The sequence below is a fragment of the Hippocampus bargibanti genome, linkage group LG16 (assembly GCF_051943395.1).
Source record: "Hippocampus bargibanti isolate YZ-2025 linkage group LG16, ASM5194339v1, whole genome shotgun sequence".
Lineage (NCBI taxonomy): Eukaryota > Metazoa > Chordata > Actinopteri > Syngnathiformes > Syngnathidae > Hippocampus > Hippocampus bargibanti.
This window is the reverse complement of record NC_142749.1, coordinates 4,795,746-4,815,470: the sequence shown is the minus strand read 5'-3', so window position 1 is coordinate 4,815,470 and position 19,725 is coordinate 4,795,746. Positions and strand designations below refer to the sequence as shown.

General features: G+C 40.8%; 1 protein-coding gene across 1 annotated transcript in view; it reads right to left on the bottom strand.

The window, feature by feature from the left end:
* Window positions 1-19,725, bottom strand: part of cxadr (CXADR cell adhesion molecule) — a 60,440-nt gene that overhangs the window by 19,979 nt on the left and 20,736 nt on the right. Inside the window, exons 2-3 of the mRNA XM_089017497.1 lie at window positions 14,339-14,508; window positions 1,834-2,038 (exon numbers count right to left, since the gene is read on the bottom strand). Coding sequence (XP_088873623.1) covers window positions 1,834-2,038; window positions 14,339-14,508 — 375 coding nt within the window. The remainder of the gene's footprint in view (window positions 1-1,833; window positions 2,039-14,338; window positions 14,509-19,725) is intronic.

Sequence of the window (19,725 nt, the reverse complement as noted above, 5' to 3'; positions counted from 1 at the left end):
TGGGGGGAATGTCGCTGCCATTTGTCTGTCATCGCTGGACAGCTCTGGGGCGATTGTGCTTTTTTGCGTGTGTGACGGGCAGCGTTTTCACAGCCACGCTTTGTTTAGCAGAAAGGTATGTGCTGTTGGACAGACTGCGGCTGGATGGATCCATGGCTTGAGGAGCTCGTGATTAGAAGAAGGGTCAGCGCACAGCACCGATGTGTATGTGGAACTGTTGCGGCTTGGAATTGAAGCGGATGTATGTGGGACAGGAGATGTGAGACAGTCTCTTTTCGTCAATATCTGTTAAATCTTCGTGTTTGCTTTCAACATTTAGCTTGTAGCAGACATGCACATTTCAACATGACATCCCTGATCCACTTTGATCCTCTCCTGTTTCATCTAGAACTGCTTCATACTGAGTGCAGGAAGTGCTTAAGATTGAATGACTGTGTCTTTGTGTTGTCATATTATTGTTTTTGTTTTTGTTCTTTTGACTTCAACATGGCGGTGCTAGGGTGGCTGCCTCTACAGCAGGTCCTGTATTTTGTTTTTCTACTTCATCCTTTCCTTTCCTCTTACTTTCATCACTTTGCTGGTGTGAAATGTAAATTTCTCCATTGAGAGACTAATAAAGGCTAATCCAATCCAATCCATAGGTTAAAATATTAATCAAACAAGTGTTTTGCAGGAGCCTTCTGAATAAAACAAATTGTTAAGTTGATATTGACTTCACAGTGTAGAGTTGAAGGAATGTGATCTTGGTGTTTCACTCCCAGAGTCCAATTAAAAAAAAATACTTGGCATGCGGGAGGAAAGTTTTCCTCAGTATGTGGAGCCGGCCAGCAGCAAATGCCTGTCACTGAAATGTCTTCTCTATTTGCGCGATTATTTTTGTTCATGGCCTGAGGAACCCTGATGAAAAACATCTTCGGGAATCAAATTTTATATGTGTAAAGTTTAAATAAATCATTAACTATGTGTGTGTTTTTTTTCAATCATCCACCAAGTTTTCAAAACTAAATGTATGTGAATTAGTTTAAGCGATACAGAAATTATTGCAAATAATCAGCACAAACAAACTGTCTATGTTTCCTGTAACATCCTTCTTTACAACTTTGTCAACAGTTCTGAGGTCAGTTGGAACTTTTTCACACGAGCGAGAGTATTTCAGGTTGAACTGGTGGGAGCAGTGCTGTCACATTTGTGTGAAGGAGCAGCTGCCATTTTGGACGCTCCCTATAGAAAAATCCCAAATAACATAACTACGATAAGCGCATAATGGAGAGCTTATCTCACAATGGTGCACGTCGGTTTTCCACTCAGCAAACTAAATATTCAGGAGGCTTTTCACATTCAACTTTTGGTCAGTGAACCACGCATCAACAATAATGCTGTTTTCACAGATTTTTCAATTGCATTTTCCTTGCAATGGTGAAATACATTTCCAAGGCATAAAATACCCAAGTAAAAATTCTGCCAAACATAGTCCTAACATTAATATTGTCAATTACAGATCAAGTTAAAAAATGTGACAAACTGCTCCTCCTAAAATTAATCCATAAATGTTATTCAAGATAGATATTCGAGATAAAGACAAAAAATAACGAACTCGCTGTTGAGATAAAAGATGATCACTTTTGACAATCAGGGTGGGTGAACACAGAATTGGAACGCGAGGGGGGTCAATGGTCCACCGCCTCTGGGAAGGGTATGTTCTCAATTTTAGTGCGGGTTTATAGCAAAACACCCAAGCGAGGAAAAGAGCATTTGATTTCTACTGCAATAAAGGCCTGGTCAGAAAAAAATATAATTTTCTGGTTACATGTTTTGCTTTTTATTTTGACTCACCCATGACAATCAGTAGCATTTTTCTGCTGCGGATGCCAGGAGCTTTCTTCACTTTACACTGGTAAGTACCAGAGTCCGACGACTTCAGGCCTGACAGGTTGATGGAGGCATCGCCATTCTTGGGGTCGGGTGAATTGAAGTGTACTCGACCCTTCAGTGGGGCATAGTAATCCTCGTAGGCCCTGTCGCCAGAGTACAGGATGACCTGGTCGTAGAGATAAACAGTAGATTGTGGTTAACTTGGAATAGCCACAGATTCACATGAAATCTAGCAAATACAAAATAAATTACAGTGCAAATAGTCAAAATGTTCTTTTTAGTGCAAATTGGGTTTTTTGTGCAAAATGTACAGTCCGGATCATCACTAAAACCCCCTCCTTTCACCACATCACCCCTGTACTCCAGCAACTCCACTGGCTACCGGTTAAACATCGTATCGAATTCAAAATACTTCTGTTTACTTTCAAAGCCATCCATAACCTTGCTCCTCCCTATCTTTCTGACCTGCTTCAAATCTCTGTTCCCTCTCGGTCCCTCAGATCCTCATCCTCCCTTCACCTCTATGTGCCCTCTGCCCGTCTCACCACGATGGGATGCAGAGCTTTCAGCCGCTCTGCTCCCAAACTCTGGAATTCACTTCCACCCAACATCCGTAATATTGACTCCCTCCCTATTTTCAAGGCTCATCTCAAAACCCATTTGTTTAAAATTGCTTTCAATGTCTAATTCTCTCTGCTATTTTATTATTTATCATTTTACTTATGGTTTTATTGTTATGTGCTGTGTTCTATTGTTTTTATTGTAAAGTGTCCTTGGGTGTTTTGAAAGGCGCTTGAAATAAAATGTATTATTATTATTATGAATGTATAAAAGTTTAGGGTGCCCCCTTTCAAATGCTGCCATATGAAGAAAAGAAAATAACAAATTTCAATAGTGAACGTAATAATGAGCAACTGGGTTGTGGTTGTTCTCAGAATAAACCAATCAAATTCAAACGTATGACAAATGGGAATTGGCATATATTTTTCTGACTTGTTTTTCTCCACATCTAAAAGCAACAGCCATTGCCTGCAAAAGGCTTCTGCAGCATCAGACAAATTCACATTGTAGAAAGGTATCAGTCAGAGGAAGGGTGCGCAAGAATTTCCGATGCATTAAACATATCATCGAACACAGTGAAGAGCGACATCTTCAATTGGGGAAAATGTGGCACAAAGCGAGTCAGTGAGGGTGCCCAGAGACTGATAGCAACACTGGAGGAGCTGCATGAATGTCTGGCTAGTACCTGTGTGCTTTTTAGTAGTTGGAAACACAAAGATTCATCTTTCACATATGTCTTGTATATAGGGTAGGATGGTAAGATGGAAGAAGCCTTAGCTTAGAAAAAAACATCTATGTCCCAGTCAACAAACTGAAATCTCCCAAATTCACTTTTTGGCCATCCTCCCAGAAGGAGGGTTTGGCACCAATACACACCGCTCATCACCAAAAGCGCAACATACGTACAGTGAAACATGGTGACAGCATCATGCTTTGTGGCAGTTTTCAGCAGGCGCTGGGGCCTCAGACAAATTGGAGGGAATTGAGAACAGTTCCAAATACTTGCCAGTTTCTTGGAAAATATCCATCCATCTATTTTCTTATCAGTTTATCTTAACAAGGGGGCGCAGGCGTGCTGGAAACTATCCCAGCTGTCTTCGGGCAGTCGGCGGGGTACACCCTGAACTGGATTCCAGTCAATTGCAGAGCACAGTCAGTAAATATTTATCGCAATAGGGCACTGCCAGAGCAGCCGATGAAGCCAATTATCGTCAATTCACAGTTTCAGTCTTCACAGACGAGAGTGAGATTTGCTGCCATTTACCAAACGTGGTTTCAGATCATGCCTGCGCCTCCCTGAGTTGTGGCATGAAGTACAACAATGTACCAAGATAATCGGTAATGTTGCCAAACAGCGGAGGCAAATCATGCGTTGTACATTTTGCTAAGAAGCAAGGTCGCAGCGGCAGCTCGAGTGACATAAAAATGGAAAGCTAGACACACTAAACAGTGGCTAGGACACACGTTACCATCTGTCATATTGACTGTACACGTATGCGTGTGCATGATATGTAACATGTATTACACAGTGTCAAGAGTTATTTGGTCAAGGAATTGAGAAAACTCTCCAGAGGAGTAAAAGTAAAGCTCTTTTATATCACAATGTCCTTCAGTCTTCCCTACTGGGCTCCAAGGTGGAACAAACAAAGTGGCCAGTGTGGAGTCAAATCAACACCTGCTGTGTCAACAAAGGACAGGGGACCACAATTATGTCCACTCCCCCATCCACCTAGACAAACACACCCACTTTACGGATCTTAAGACCAGTGCAAAAATACCGAAAAATCAAGGCCAGGTGGAGACAAAAAGAACATTTGTAGTGTGGAACATTTTTCTTCATAACTAGGCGAGACAACATCAGGGTTTTTGCTGCCATGATGAGCATGAGACATTCATAGCAATACCCCAGGGTGGACTGAAAGGGGTGGAGGTGGGGACTAAACATAGTACGAGACCGAGAATAATTAAGATATTGGTAGAGGCAAAACTATCAGATGAAGTGAAGAGGAAAATCAGTCAATGAAGCTCGAGTTGGCCTCCCTAACCCATTTTGAAATGAAGAATAGCTTGCGGTTCTGCAAGCATGGACCGGAGTGGTATCAGGAAAGGGTAACGGGGGTCAGTGCTCATCTTGTACATATTAACCTTCACGGGTAATTCAGTTAAAATTCCACATGGTTGTCAGCAGGGAGGGAATTGGATATTTCAACTTTCACCGGGGAACCGAAAGTGGGCAGTAATAACAGCAATATGTGAGATGAGACCACAAAGAAGAGGAAATTAAATAGCTCTGAGCTCAGCCAGACACGAATTCTGACTGAATGCTTAAGGGTGCACGGACGGGAGTATTTTTACACACCTCACGCACTTTTTTTAAAAATCTGTAAAACACTATGACCCCGAAAATCATTAAGTCTTCCAAAGAGCATTGGGGAATTAAAATAAAAACCACATGGCAAGACAAGTTGGTGGGGAGGCAATAGATAGAGGAGCACCACAGCACTTAAGGTCATAACAACCAGGAGACATAGATCAAATAACCACCTGGCCAGAGCGTTCTCTGTAGACATCTCAGTCTGCAGGGATTATAAACTTTGACTTTTATTTGGAATATGGCACATATGAGGTCATTGCCATGTGTTGCCGTTGCATGGTGAGGAACAAGGAAGAGGTGTAAATTATTTCGGAGGCAAATTAAAGGACTGCAATGCTTGAATACATGCACACAATGGATTTTAAAGGTGAGAGTCAAACTGAGTAGCAGTGCTTAGTGTTTTGTGCAGTAGATAGCACCTCTCCACAACATACTAACTATTCCAATCATAATAACTTTGGCCCGTTACAAATGTAATTGGTAATGCCTGTCAAAGAAATGATTCAGTTCACCGAACCAAGCCTGAATGAGGTATAATACATCTAATTATACCTGATCTATGTAAAAATTGTGTTTTCCCCCCAAAAAATGTTAAAATGTGTCCCTCTTTTCAATGACAGTACCTACTAGGCCTGACATGGTGCTCTCTGTGCCTTATTGTCTCATACAAATTGCTCACTTTATCTGTTCTGAATTAATTAATGGCTTTGTGAACAATAGCCATGTTCACAGTGAAAATTGTGGGCATAAACACGAAGATGAATTGCTGAAAGGACTCGCAAGTCAAAAGCAACTGAAGTAACACAATTTGGATTCAAACGGAGCGAGGTTCATATTGTTTTGGCTCAGGAAAAAGAAGTCAACATAACTTAGTTACTCCAATAAATAAATGGTCTGAATGGAATTCCATCTTTAGTCATGTCATCATCTTACTTTTTTAACATGTAGGCAGCATGTTATTATGTCACTGTTGTTAGTATATCAGTGTTTGCTACTGATGCTAACGATGCTGCGCTAATGAATGCCAAGCAAAAAAAAGAAAAACCATTGATAGAATGACTAGTCACCCGGGGAAAAAATTGTTAATATGCAGGGTTATATCGGGCTTATGTCAGACAGCTTTAGCATCAAAATCGTGAGCCATGTTTAGAATTGAGCTGTGCTTGGTTACTTTGTTTGCTGTTTGCTTTGTTTGCGAAATCACTTGAAATGACTTCTACTGAGCGCATTTTACAAAGATTCCACCGCATAGCGCTATATTTTACGTTATAAGACTCGCGCTGAATATTCAGGAAGTCTTGTTTTCGAGTTGGTGACGATTGCAGACGTGACGTCACATCTGGAATGCCCCTGATCGAGAAAGCGACACACAATGCATTTTGGGTACGTTGTTTGGTCTGAAAAAATCGTGTTGATCCGTGTTGATGGCGAAATTAGAAGTAAAACATAAATAACCCGAATGATGGTGAATCGTGTGTTGCACCAAGACTACTATTCCATACCAGTTGACACAAATTCCCAGCAGAAAAATCAGCCCATTTCCAACGGAGCTTGGGCGCCATTTGTGCATTTTCTGGAACGCTACATGGGAGTCCTGACGGCTCGAATTGATCCGGAAGGACTTCTTGTCATGATCTGGTTGGCGACCAACGGGGGGCGCTGTCGGCCCCGCCTGCACCTGCACAGGTGCTGGTCGTCCCGATCAGATTGGCGACCAACGGGTAGCGAAGTCAGCCCTGCCTGCAGCCTCGCAGGTGCTGCTCGTTTTAATCACTGACACTTAAAAGGACACCCGGCACGACCATCTGGTGTCGGTTTATTGTTTGCTGCATGTTTGTTGCATGCTTTGTCTGCAATCACATGCATTGTACGCTGTGCAGTGCATGTGTTTGTTTAACCTTGGCGGACTTTTACACTTGGTTTTCTTTTGACACTTTTTTCTGTTCAGATGACTTTATTTTAATACAATTTCTCAAATACAACCTCCTGCTCCCTCCTGCCTGCTTTTTGGGATCCGCACCCGCCATCACCACCTCGCAAACCGTGACACTTCTTTAATCAATTGCAAACATTTATGCGTTCCTCTTCAGAACTATTTGAATCATATTCATTACTGGATGAGTAACAAGAAAGCATCTTTTCCGAATCTGAAGTTCAATACTGAACGTAATAATGAGCAACTGGGTTGTGGTTGTTCTCAGAATAAACCAATCAAATTCAAACGTATGACAAATGGGAATTGGCATATCTTTTTCTGACTTGTTTTTCTCCACATTTAAAAGCAACAGCCATTGCCTGCAAAAGGCTTCTGCAGCATCAGACGAATTCACATTGTAGAAAGGTATCAGTCAGAGGAAGGGTGCGCAAGAATTTCCGATGCATTAAACATATCATCGAACACAGTGAAGAGCGACATCTTCAATTGGAGAAAATGTGGCACAAAGCGAGTCAGTGAGGGTGCCCAGAGACTGATAGCAACACTGGAGGAGCTGCATGAATGTCTGGCTAGTACCTGTGTGCTTTTTAGTAGTTGGAAACACAAAGATTCATCTTTCACATATGTCTTGTATATAGGGTAGGATGGTAAGATGGAAGAAGCCTTAGCTTAGAAAAAAAAACATCCATGTCCCAGTCAACAAACTGAAATCTCCCAAATTGACTTTTTGGCCATCCTCCCAGAAGGAGGGTTTGGCACCAATACACACCGCTCATCACCAAAAGCGCACCATACGTACAGTGAAACATGGTGACAGCATCATGCTTTGTGGCAGTTTTCAGCAGGCGCTGGGGCCTCAGACAAATTGGAGGGAATTGAGAACAGTTCCAAATACTTGCCAGTTTCTTGGAAAATATCCATCCATCTATTTTCTTATCAGTTTATCTTAACAAGGGGGCGCAGGCGTGCTGGAAACTATCCCAGCTGTCTTCGGGCAGTCGGCGGGGTACACCCTGAACTGGATTCCAGTCAATTGCAGAGCACAGTCAGTAAATATTTATCGCAATAGGGCACTGCCAGAGCAGCCGATGAAGCCAATTATCGTCAATTCACAGTTTCAGTCTTCACAGACGAGAGTGAGATTTGCTGCCATTTACCAAACGTGGTTTCAGATCATGCCTGCGCCTCCCTGAGTTGTGGCATGAAGTACAACAATGTACCAAGATAATCGGTTGCCAAACAGCGGAGGCAAATCATGCGTTGTACATTTTGCTAAGAAGCAAGGTCGCAGCGGCAGCTCGAGTGACATAAAAATGGAAAGCTAGACACACTAAACAGTGGCTAGAACACACGTTACCATCTGTCATATTGACTGTACACGTATGCGTGTGCATGATATGTAACATGTATTACACAGTGTCAAGAGTTATTTGGTCAAGGAATTGAGAAAACTCTCCAGAGGAGTAAAAGTAAAGCTCTTTTATATCACAATGTCCTTCAGTCTTCCCTACTGGGCTCCAAGGTGGAACAAACAAAGTGGCCAGTGTGGAGTCAAATCAACACCTGCTGTGTCAACAAAGGACAGGGGACCACAATTATGTCCACTCCCCCATCCACCTAGACAAACACACCCACTTTACGGATCTTAAGACCAGTGCAAAAATACCGAAAAATCAAGGCCAGGTGGAGACAAAAAGAACATTTGTAGTGTGGAACATTTTTCTTCATAACTAGGCGAGACAATATCAGGGTTTTTGCTGCCATGATGAGCATGAGACATTCATAGCAATACCCCAGGGTGGACTGAAAGGGGTGGAGGTGGGGACTAAACATAGTACGAGACCGAGAATAATTAAGATATTGGTAGAGGCAAAACTATCAGATGAAGTGAAGAGGAAAATCAGTCAACGAAGCTCGAGTTGGCCTCCCTAACCCATTTTGAAATGAAGAATAGCTTGCGGTTCTGCAAGCATGGACCGGAGTGGTATCAGGAAAGGGTAACGGGGGTCAGTGCTCATCTTGTACATATTAACCTTCACGGGTAATTCAGTTAAAATTCCACATGGTTGTCAGCAGGGAGGGAATTGGATGTTTCAACTTTCACCGGGGAACCGAAAGTGGGCAGTAATAACAGCAATATGTGAGATGAGACCACAAAGAAGAGGAAATTAAATAGCTCTGAGCTCAGCCAGACACGAATTCTGACTGAATGCTTAAGGGTGCACGGACGGGAGTATTTTTACACACCTCACAGCACTTTTTTTTTAAATCTGTAAAACACTATGACCCCGAAAATCATTAAGTCTTCCAAAGAGCATTGGGGAATTAAAATAAAAACCACATGGCAAGACAAGTTGGTGGGGAGGCAATAGATAGAGGAGCACCACGGCACTTAAGGTCATAACAACCAGGAGACATAGATCAAATAACCACCTGGCCAGGGCGTTCTCTGTAGACATCTCAGTCTGCAGGGATTATAAACTTTGACTTTTATTTGGAATATGGCACATATGAGGTCATTGCCATGTGTTGCCGTTGCATGGTGAGGAACAAGGAAGAGGTGTAAATTATTTCGGAGGCAAATTAAAGGACTGCAATGCTTGAATACATGCACACAATGGATTTTAAAGGTGAGAGTCAAACTGAGTAGCAGTGCTTAGTGTTTTGTGCAGTAGAGAGCACCTCTCCACAACATACTAACTATTCCAATCATAATAACTTTGGCCCGTTACAAATGTAATTGGTAATGCCTGTCAAAGAAATGATTCAGTTCACCGAACCAAGCCTGAATGAGGTATAATACATCTGATTATACCTGATCTATGTAAAAATTGTGTTTTTCCCCCAAAAAATGTTAAAATGTGTCCCTCTTTTCAATGACAGTACCTACTAGGCCTGACATGGTGCTCTCTGTGCCTTATTGTCTCATACAAATTGCTCACTTTATCTGTTCTGAATTAATTAATGGCTTTGTGAACAATATCGATGTTCACAGTGAAAATTGTGGGCATTAACATGAAGATGAATTGCTGAAAGGACTCGCAAGTCAAAAGCAACTGAAGTAACACAACTTGGATTCAACGGAGCGAGGTTCACATTGTTTTGGCTCAGGAAAAAGAAGTCAACATAACTTAGTGACTCCAATAAATAAATGGTCTGAATGGAATTCCATCTTTAGTCATGTCATCATCTTACTTTTTTAACATGTAAGCAGCATGTTATTATGTCACTGTTGTTAGTATATCAGTGTTTGCTACTGATGCTAACGATGCTGCGCTAATGAATGCCAAGCAAAAAAAAGAAAAACCATTGATAGAATGACTAGTCACCCAGGGAAAAAATTGTTAATATGCAGGGTTATATCGGGCTTATGTCAGACAGCTTTAGCATCAAAAACGTGAGCCATGTTTAGAATTGAGCTGTGCTTGGTTACTTTGTTTGCGAAATCACTTGAAATGACTTTTACTGAGCGCATTTTACAAAGATTCCACCGCATAGCGCTATATTTTACGTTATAAGACTCGCACTGAATATTCAGGAAGTCTTGTTTTCGAGTTGGTGACGATTCCAGACGTGACGTCACGTCTGGAATGCCCCTGATCGAGAAAGCGACACACAATGCATTTTGGGTACGTTGTTTGGTCTGAAAAAATCGTGTTGATCCGTGTTGATGGCGAAATTAGAAGTAAAACATAAATAACCCGAATGATGGTGAATCGTGTGTTGCACCAAGACTACTATTCCATACCAGTTGACACAAATTCCCAGCAGAAAAATCAGCCCATTTCCAACGGAGCTTGGGCGCCATTTGTGCATTTTCTGGAACGCTACATGGGAGTCCTGACGGCTCGAATTGATCCGGAAGGACTTCTTGTCATGATCTGGTTGGCGACCAACGGGGGGCGCTGTCGGCCCCGCCTGCACCTGCACAGGTGCTGGTCATCCCGATCAGATTGGCGACCAACGGGTAGCGAAGTCAGCCCTGCCTGCAGCCTCGCAGGTGCTGCTCGTTTTAATCACTGACACTTTAAAGGACACCCGGAACGACCATCTGGTGTCGGTTCATTGTTTGTTCCATGCTTTGTCTGCAATCACATGCATTGTACGCTGTGCAGTGCATGTGTTTGTTTAACCTTGGCGGACTTTTACACTTGGTTTTCTTTTGACACTTTTTTCTGTTCAGATGACTTTATTTTAATACAATTTCTCAAATACAACCTCCTGCTCCCTCCTGCCTGCTTTTTGGGATCCGCACCTGCCATCACCACCTCGCAAACCGTGACACTTCTCTAATCAATTGCAAACATTTATGCGTTCCTCTTCAGAACTATTTGAATCATATTCATTACTGGATGAGTAACAAGAAAGCATCTTTTCCGAATCTGAAGCCATTGTTTTGATTGTAGAGCAGTGGTCTCAAAATCGTGGCCCGCGGGCCAACTGCCGCCCCTGAAAGAATATGCCCGCCTTGACATGAAAGACTAATGTTAGTGCGGCCCGCATGATTGATATAAATGAAACTTGTGTGTGGAGCTGAACAAACCGCTGAACAAATGGTAATTTTGGAGCTACAGAGGGAATTTAATCACAGATTTGCAGACTTCACGACGCACAAAGCCACATTTCAATTTTTTGCGGACCCATTCTCTTTTGATGTGCAAGATGCCCCTCCTGTGTTCCAAATGGAGCTCTGTGACCTACAGTGCCACTCTGCACTCAAAGCCAAGTTCAGGGATGTGAATGGAGAAGCAGACAAGCTTGGGCAATGTTTGAGAGAGTTAACCCTCAGCTTCCCTCAACTTTCCCAAATGTTCGAGCGGACCATGTGTCTTTTTGGGAGCACATACTTATGTGAGAAGCTTTTCTCCACATTGAACTTTAATAAGTCCAAGTACAGGTCCAGACTAACTGATGAGCATCTTCAAGCCCTACTCAGAGTCTCCACTGCCTCCTCCCTCAAGCCAAATGTGGCTCGGCTTTGTGAAAAGAAGTGCTGCCAGGTCTCTAGCAGCAAGAAGTAGGCAAGAGAAGCCATGTTTAGGACAGTTCATGTTCAATATTTTATTTATGTTCATAAAGTTAAAGGTTAAAGAACTGTGAATAGAGACATTTGAAACTTTATTAAAATAATTAGTTTCCTGTGTTTTTTTTTTTTCAGTCGTCTGTATGTGCCTTATGATCATTATAATTATTTTATTCATTTATTACTGGTTAATTCATTTTTTATTCATTTTTCCATTTATTCATTTAATTCGTTTTTTTGTGTTAAAAATAAAGATTTTGAGAACATTGGAATGTTTTATCTGTGCTTTTCTTGTGAAAATCCTGATGCGGCCCAGCCTCACCCAGACTCTGCTTCCAGCGGCCCCCGGGTAAATTGAGTTTGAGACCCCTGTTCTAGAGCAAAGCAAGACGTCCTGGCGTGACGTCACGAACAAGGGGGCGGGACCTTTGGAAACTCGCTTTTGGGACTTTAACTCATTTTTATTGGTGTTTTGCATTTGACTAAAAATATCAGCTTAGGTGCTTTGGCTATTTTAGATGCTATAAAACGTTTTTCTGATGTCAGGTAGGAAACAAAAAAATGGTGTCGGTTGTCCTTGAAGGGTGTTAATGTGAAAACACCCCTGGTTATTAAAATTGTGGTAAAATACTCCAAAGTTTCTATTTTGCTGCCACGGTTTTTGTTTTTCTACCATAGCCAAAAGTTGCCATCACCCATAATTTAATGTGTCCCCCCTTGTTGTTTGTTAGGCTGCTTTGTTTTCGACTGACATGGCTAATGTGGCCCGGTTTTCAAACAGTGCTGGTACTGTTCAGTAGAAAGCTACAATTGAGACTGTAAAAATGTTAATAACATTTTCAATCAAGCTATAAAAGGGCTTTCATACGCTTAAATGAAAGAAAACTTTTCTGGTCCTCTGCTCAAAAGACTATTAATGACATTTAATGTAGAAATGCAAGAAGTTCTTTTTTTTCTGAGATAATTGCCCTCTGATCGCAGGAGTTGTGTTTTTCTTCCCTATAATTGTTCTCTTGGTACTTTTCACAGTGTTACCAGTCATAACCAATCATCTTCTATTTATCTAGGGTGCCAAGAAAAGCTGAACTTGCACAATGAAAAACTGACTGCCAGAAAATTGAAGAGTTTAAGACTTTAACATTAGAAAAGGGATAGACGCTGAACCACATTTTTTTTATATATTGGAGCAGTTCTGTTTAGCAGAGTCGACGTGGCACAAAATCCTTCTTAGCAAAATCAAGTTAGGTTCGAAGATCATTAACACGACTCTGATTTTTTTGTATTACAAACTATTGTGAGCCAATTTTCAACGTCTCATCTTACTTAAAACACGCTTGTAAGGCTGCCGTATCACGTGAATGAAATTTCATAGATATGTGCACCGCAAGAGGATTTGCATTGGCTGGCTTTCGCTGTCTATCAATGCAAAACTTTAAAGGAAGTGTGTGATTGGTTTGGATGAGCTTTACCTAATATGCCAGCATGACAGAGGTGGCGTAACCGATAGCGTCCTAATTTTGATGATATATTGAATGTCGATATCTCAATTTGCATATACGATAATGATATACCACCCGGTCCATTCAATATTTTTCCTTACAGTTACAATCTGAATGAACTCATATTTTAAAGCCATAAAAAAATATCTAAAAAGGTTTGGTGATATAAATTTATTGGATTCCAGATCTCACACAATTGAATTGGAGTTAATGCAAAGTTTCCCAAAATTCTCTGTCAATAACAGCCTTGAGGGTATGTGGGCATTAATTGGAGGCCTGTCGTTATGTAGTTCATCTCCCTTTATGTGGCTTAGCGCCAAGCTGGAAAGGAAAGACACTGGCTAGAAAAAAAGACTGTGTGTGTGTGTGTGTACCTGTGTGAGAGCATGTGTGTGTATAACAAAGTAAAAGGCGAGAGAATAAACTCACTGGGAATGAATGTGGCTCAAATTACATGTGCTCATACATACTGCATATAATGAAAGCCCTTATAAAAATACACAAGTCATGTCTGGCGCTGTAATCCATTTCACTTTTTGTTTAATAAACCATGCAAGCACGGTACATTGATGCGAAATCCCACGCGCCGCCCAATCTATCACACCAACGGTCTGACTTATTTCACTTTGTGGGCGTGCACACTCAATGACAAAACTATCGGGGCCCTTTCCATGAAAATAAATGAATACATAAAACCCCAAAATTGTCATTGAAGGACCTTGAAACTGACAAAAATGGCAATATTTCAAAAGTCAGGAATTGCTGGTCTGACAGTATTATTTAAAAACAATCATGACACAGATGATGGTACCTTGAATTATTTTGGCCAATTTTGATCAAATTGTCTCAGACTGGAAGTGTGACTTCTACCGCAATGTTTCAACTCCACCAAAAAGGTGCAACAATTTTGTCCATGTGTTTGGTTGATGAAAATCTATTTGTGCAGAAACCGAACTGGTTGAAATGATTCTCATGATTTCACAACAACAACAACAACAACAATAATAATAATAATAATAATAATATTGGGCATCCGAATGTTTCTTATTCGATTTTTCCAGGTTTGCACTTACCACTTTGTCTTCCTTCTGGTTGTCTGAGGACAGAAGGCTCCATTCAATATCCAGTGGACCAGAATCCTGGGGGCCTAAACTGAACATGAATTCTAGTTTTACACTTTCACCACTGGCTTTCTCAATGGATGTCGGCCCTGAGGATATTATCTCCAGTCCAATGGTCGAACCTGTCAGGAGACACAAGTAGAGAATGAGTGCCAACAATTGCATATGCTAAAACCACAGCACGGAGTTAGAAATAGTCTGAGGTAGAGCAGAATTAATCATGTGCAATAATTAGTTTTTGTCACTGAGGAAATCTGCAAAGATTTGCACAAAAGATTAAAAAAAAGGGAAAACCGGTATGCTGTCAAATGTTTTGGTTCCAAGAATGCTGCACTCATAAAATAACTATGACTACATCTCGTTGTAGCAGTGAAGTACCTCTTAAAATATGCATTATGTAAAACACACAGTAACGGAGCATAGCTTAACTGAGGGAAGGGGAAAAACCAATAAACGCTGGAGCCCCTTAAACTCTGCAATTCTTCCTAAACACAATTTGGCATCATTAAAAAGTGACATCACCTGGGCTAAATTTCTCCATTCAATGACAGATTTAAATGCCAGCACAGAACTGTGCATGGAGAATAAAAGTCACATGCTGTCTCAACGCATTCAAATCCGTAAAACAGTCAGTGAGTTGTGGCTTAAAAAAAAGAATAGAAATACTAACAATAAAATAAAAGCAAAGTTCTGGGTTTGTCACTGACAAATTGCACCATCAATGTGTCACACTCATAATGTCAAAGAGAAGACACAAATTCAGGCCATTTAAAAATACTGCAGATAAAAATAATAAAGAAAGAGAACATATTTTCCATAGTATCAGGTATTGATGAGAAGGTTTCTTCAGCCGTCATCTGTATAATTTTGAAGGTTTCGGACGTTTCGCCTCCTATCCAAGAGGCTTCGTCAGCGAACTAAAGTCTGACTGGTCGTATCGGCCCTATTTATATATCCCTAATGTCCAGACATGGTGGCACCGGACACAGCTATGATAGGTCCCTACTCTCAGGTTGGAGGGGCAGAGGACCCCTCCCTGTGGCCCCACTGAGGAATAAGCGGTACGGAAAATGAGATGAGATGAGATTATATACAAGGCACATACAATAGTATCAGGTAATAAAAAAAGAGTTACCATATTTTCCATATTATCAGGCGTATCTAAGAGCATTCATTTTTCTCAAAGGCTGACATTGCGCTTTGTATGTGCCTTTTATATAATGATAAATGTTTTTATTTATTGGACATAATATTTTAAATATCCCATAAAGTGTTTTGTTACAGCTGTTCTGAAAGCGCAATATACGTACAGCAACATAAATGTATTGTACTCCCTTTAGTGGCACCGCAGCGACTACTGTAGTTTCAATTTTACGTGTCTTATAATGCAGTGAACCCTACATATGAACAGTTTTAAAATAGGTCATTCAATGAAGGTGCGCCTAATATTCTAAGCACCCAATTGCGTGGAAAATATTGTAAATGAAAGTGTGGTTGATTATCCTTACTGGATAAAAATAAAGTCATCATTTTAACTCACATTTCTCGCTTACCGAGTTCCTACACAATGACATGGGAGATGGCTAATTGCGAAGGTAATTAAAGTGATTGTAAAAGGAGCCAAACCATGCAACAGTGAAATCTTCATGAACAGAAAAATCTGCATATTCCTTCTGGAAGGTTTTCAATAATGAGATTATTTCCAGCCAACAGAGATTTTCACAAAAACAAGCAGCTCCAGCTTTGTACAACATCCTTTCAAAGGCTATCCAACCTTCTCCGTAGCAATTGAAACACATCATCTGTTTTATTAATGTGACAGACTAAGGGAGTGTGGGCATCCCCCTCAGTTGTTTCAACCGCATTTACATACACATAGCATGACGCATGTGCAAGGTCAATGTGACTGCCAAGGTATCAAAAATGTAAATGTAATTCTGTCATAATTTTTTCTCTGAAGAATCATTTTAAAACATTTTAGGACGCAATACAATTGAATAAAAAGTAAGGTCCAAGATCTTTTCCCTGTGAGTATAAACAGCGGTAGCTAAAGGTTGAGCTTTCTGCCTCATTTCACAACCATCAGCCCAATTTCATGTTGGAACTGGGCCATATTTGCACAACTGAATTAAAATATGTGTACAGTCACAAGCACTGTTGCTGGGGCTTACAGCTATTGAGCTCCCAAACATGCTTTTTCAACATGGCCATCAGCGCTCCAGCTGGTCGTTTGAACATTTTGATAGATTTTCAAAGACAAGGAAAGCAATATAGAGAAAACTGTCACTCTCACAATTGATTAAAAAATAACTGACAGGGAATCTTGGTAATTTTGTTTCTAAGGTGCTTGTAAAGTGGGAAAAAATGCGTTCAGTAAACAAAACTACCTGCAGTTTAATCCACGGGTAAATTAATCCCATGTAGGATTTGCCTAAAATGCAGTCAATCCACACAAATGTGAAAGTGTGTCAACACATGATATCATGTGAGCTTTGAGTACGAAAAGGATGCTTGGCGGGTGGCCTGCAGGTGACAGCAGTGCCAGGGCAGAGGAACACAGACCGAGAGTATCGGTTGATTCCAAATTCAGTCCACACATGGGAAGTTATAAAGCCGTCAAATCCAGCGAGTGCATGAACAGCTGCTACTAGAGGGACTTTGTGAAATGCAAATGACTTTGATTGAGTATGAACAACGACAGGAAACTGCAACTGCAGCCAAGACACAGACTCAGAAAAGTTACAATTTTGAATGTTGAATATGGGAACCATGAAAATGAGTGATTGTTATTCCAAAGAAGACCAACACAACTCATTCAATTATCGAACAAACTAACATCTCTATAAATTAAGTAACAATTTGGAGACAGTGATTTGCTTACAACAGTATTTATTTGGTTTTTTTTTTATTTAGTCACAGCCCAAAAGTGTTACCTTATGTACAACAAAAACAAATATTCAATATACCCGGATAATACTTTGACACAAGTTTTCAGCTTCCACATTCTATTGTAAAACATGACGCCCTAAGTACTTGTGCACTTGCAGTGAATAATTTGCATCCAGTATTCAAAGCTTTAACAATACGTATTTGCAAAATCTCAGATACTGCATTTGTCACTTCCATGCTATAAGGTACAGTAGTTTGCGTGCTCAAACAACACCCCTGAGCATTGCAAAATTAAACTAGTAATTAGTCACATCGTAACTTTTTTGCTCTTTTTTTCCTCTTAAACGTAAGATATGGTATAAAAATGAGTCAGGGAGCTGGACAAAATGAGAAGTTTCACTTTCATATGCAATGGGAGTTTTTTTCCACTGTGACATTTTCAAAATATGCTTGTCTTGTCTTCCAGTTATCAAAGTAAACTCAGGTAATAGCAATAAAAGTACATAATTATGTTGTATTGTGCAAAATATGTGGTTATACATCAACATAAATTGCAAGAATCCCCAATATATTTCTCAATAAATACAGTGGGTAGATCATCTTGGCCTGGTCATTTCAAAACTAGCTCTCATGTTGAAAAGGTGTGAGCACCCCTGCTATAGTGTCAAGGTGTAAAACTCATTTTTTGCCGCGGGCCACATTGTACCTACGGTTTCTTCTTATGGGCCGTTGTGAATTTGGGGAAGCCATTAGAATGTTTAATCCCTTCCACATATTACCACAACAAATTAATGAATAACTAATTTTTTGAATTTGAAGTTAAAAAAGACTGTTATTCTGGTCTGCATGGGACAATTTGAAATGTTGGTTCGGCATCATGGAATTTCACGAGTTTGATTTGCTTTTGCGGGCCGAATAAAATGATGTGGCGGGCCAGATTTGGCCCCTGGGCCTTGACACTGACACCTGTACTCTAGTGGACAGCTGATAAATGTTATCAGCCTATATGGTGCAAAAATGTTTTAATCTATTGAGCTAGCATCACTGATGTCTGGAAATACAGCCTAAACAGAAACTCTGAGAAAAGCAGTGCAGGAACCCAATCAGCCGTCAGCCTACATTCCGTACGACATGCATCAAAAGAAGCACACCGACCTTTGCTTTCGAAGATAATATAACAGATTACGTCACTAGACTAGTCGTAAATCCAGCTGTTAAACAAACATACACAGCAGTTAATGTGAGCTCAGGTTTGATAGGATACGAAGATAATATTTACGTTTCAAAGCAGTAGGGAGGGCAACACATGATTTGCGGCGTCCCTAACTGTGTATGGCCCCATGTGTCTTTGTAAGTGTCAAACTCACCCCTGATTCCATTGCCCTGTAAATCCCAGCATGGTTACTGAGAACCCGGAAATGAGCAGAAGGAATTCAGGGTGTCAGCATGGCTCATTCAATCCTCTTGCTTCCTCTCATCGACTTTCATCCAGCAATTGTGCCAACTGTCTGTTTCATTATCCCGCCCTGCCCTCCAACTTGTGGAGTGACTCTAGGAGGCCTCCAATTCTCTCCGGTGTCACTGATTGCATCTCTGTTCGACCCCACCCCCCACCCATCCTTCCACCTTTGTCGTCATACAATGGGGAGTGAATCCTGTCTCCAGGCAACCAAGTCCTTGTAGAAGGGCGGGTCGCTGTGGTGAGTGAAAGCCGGCGTTCGGAGAAGGGAGGCGATGGGGAACACTTGGGTGACAATGGGCAGCGCAAAAGATAGGTATTACACTGTGGCATAATCAATGTAAATCAATTAAAATGTACGTGGCACACCTTCAAAATAGAATTGTAAATATAACGGATTTACATAAGCATTGGATATGGCAATCTTGACTTGGGAATGCCCATCTCAGCACGATGGATTGCAGAGCTTTCAGCCACTCTGCCCCCAAACTCTGGAACTCCCTTCCACCCAAAATCTGAAATATTGATTCTCTTCCCACCTTCGAATTTCACCTCAAAACGAATCTATTGAAAATAGCATTCTCTGTGTAGATTAATCTCTTAATATTTATGTTACCTGTGGTTTTACTGTTCTTGTCATTGTGACTGTAAAGTGTCCTTGAGAGTTTTGAAAGGTGCTCATAAATATTTAGATTATTATGATTATTATTATAGAATTAATCATCTGTTGGTGAGCATTTCTAATGCGACAGGAAAAACGTTTTTTTGTGTGTATGATGACCATCTTAATTGTACCAGGGATTGTGGCATTAAAAAAAAGATGCATCATTCATTTTTTCCCCCCAACACTAAAAAGGAATAAATACTGCGGTAAAGTATAACGAACTACACAGTTTTGGATGGTGATGTAATTGGCAGTAGGAAAGGGCTTTCCCACAACAAATATAAGTGTATGAAATTACAAAAGTGTCCTATTTGAGCCTGCATTCAA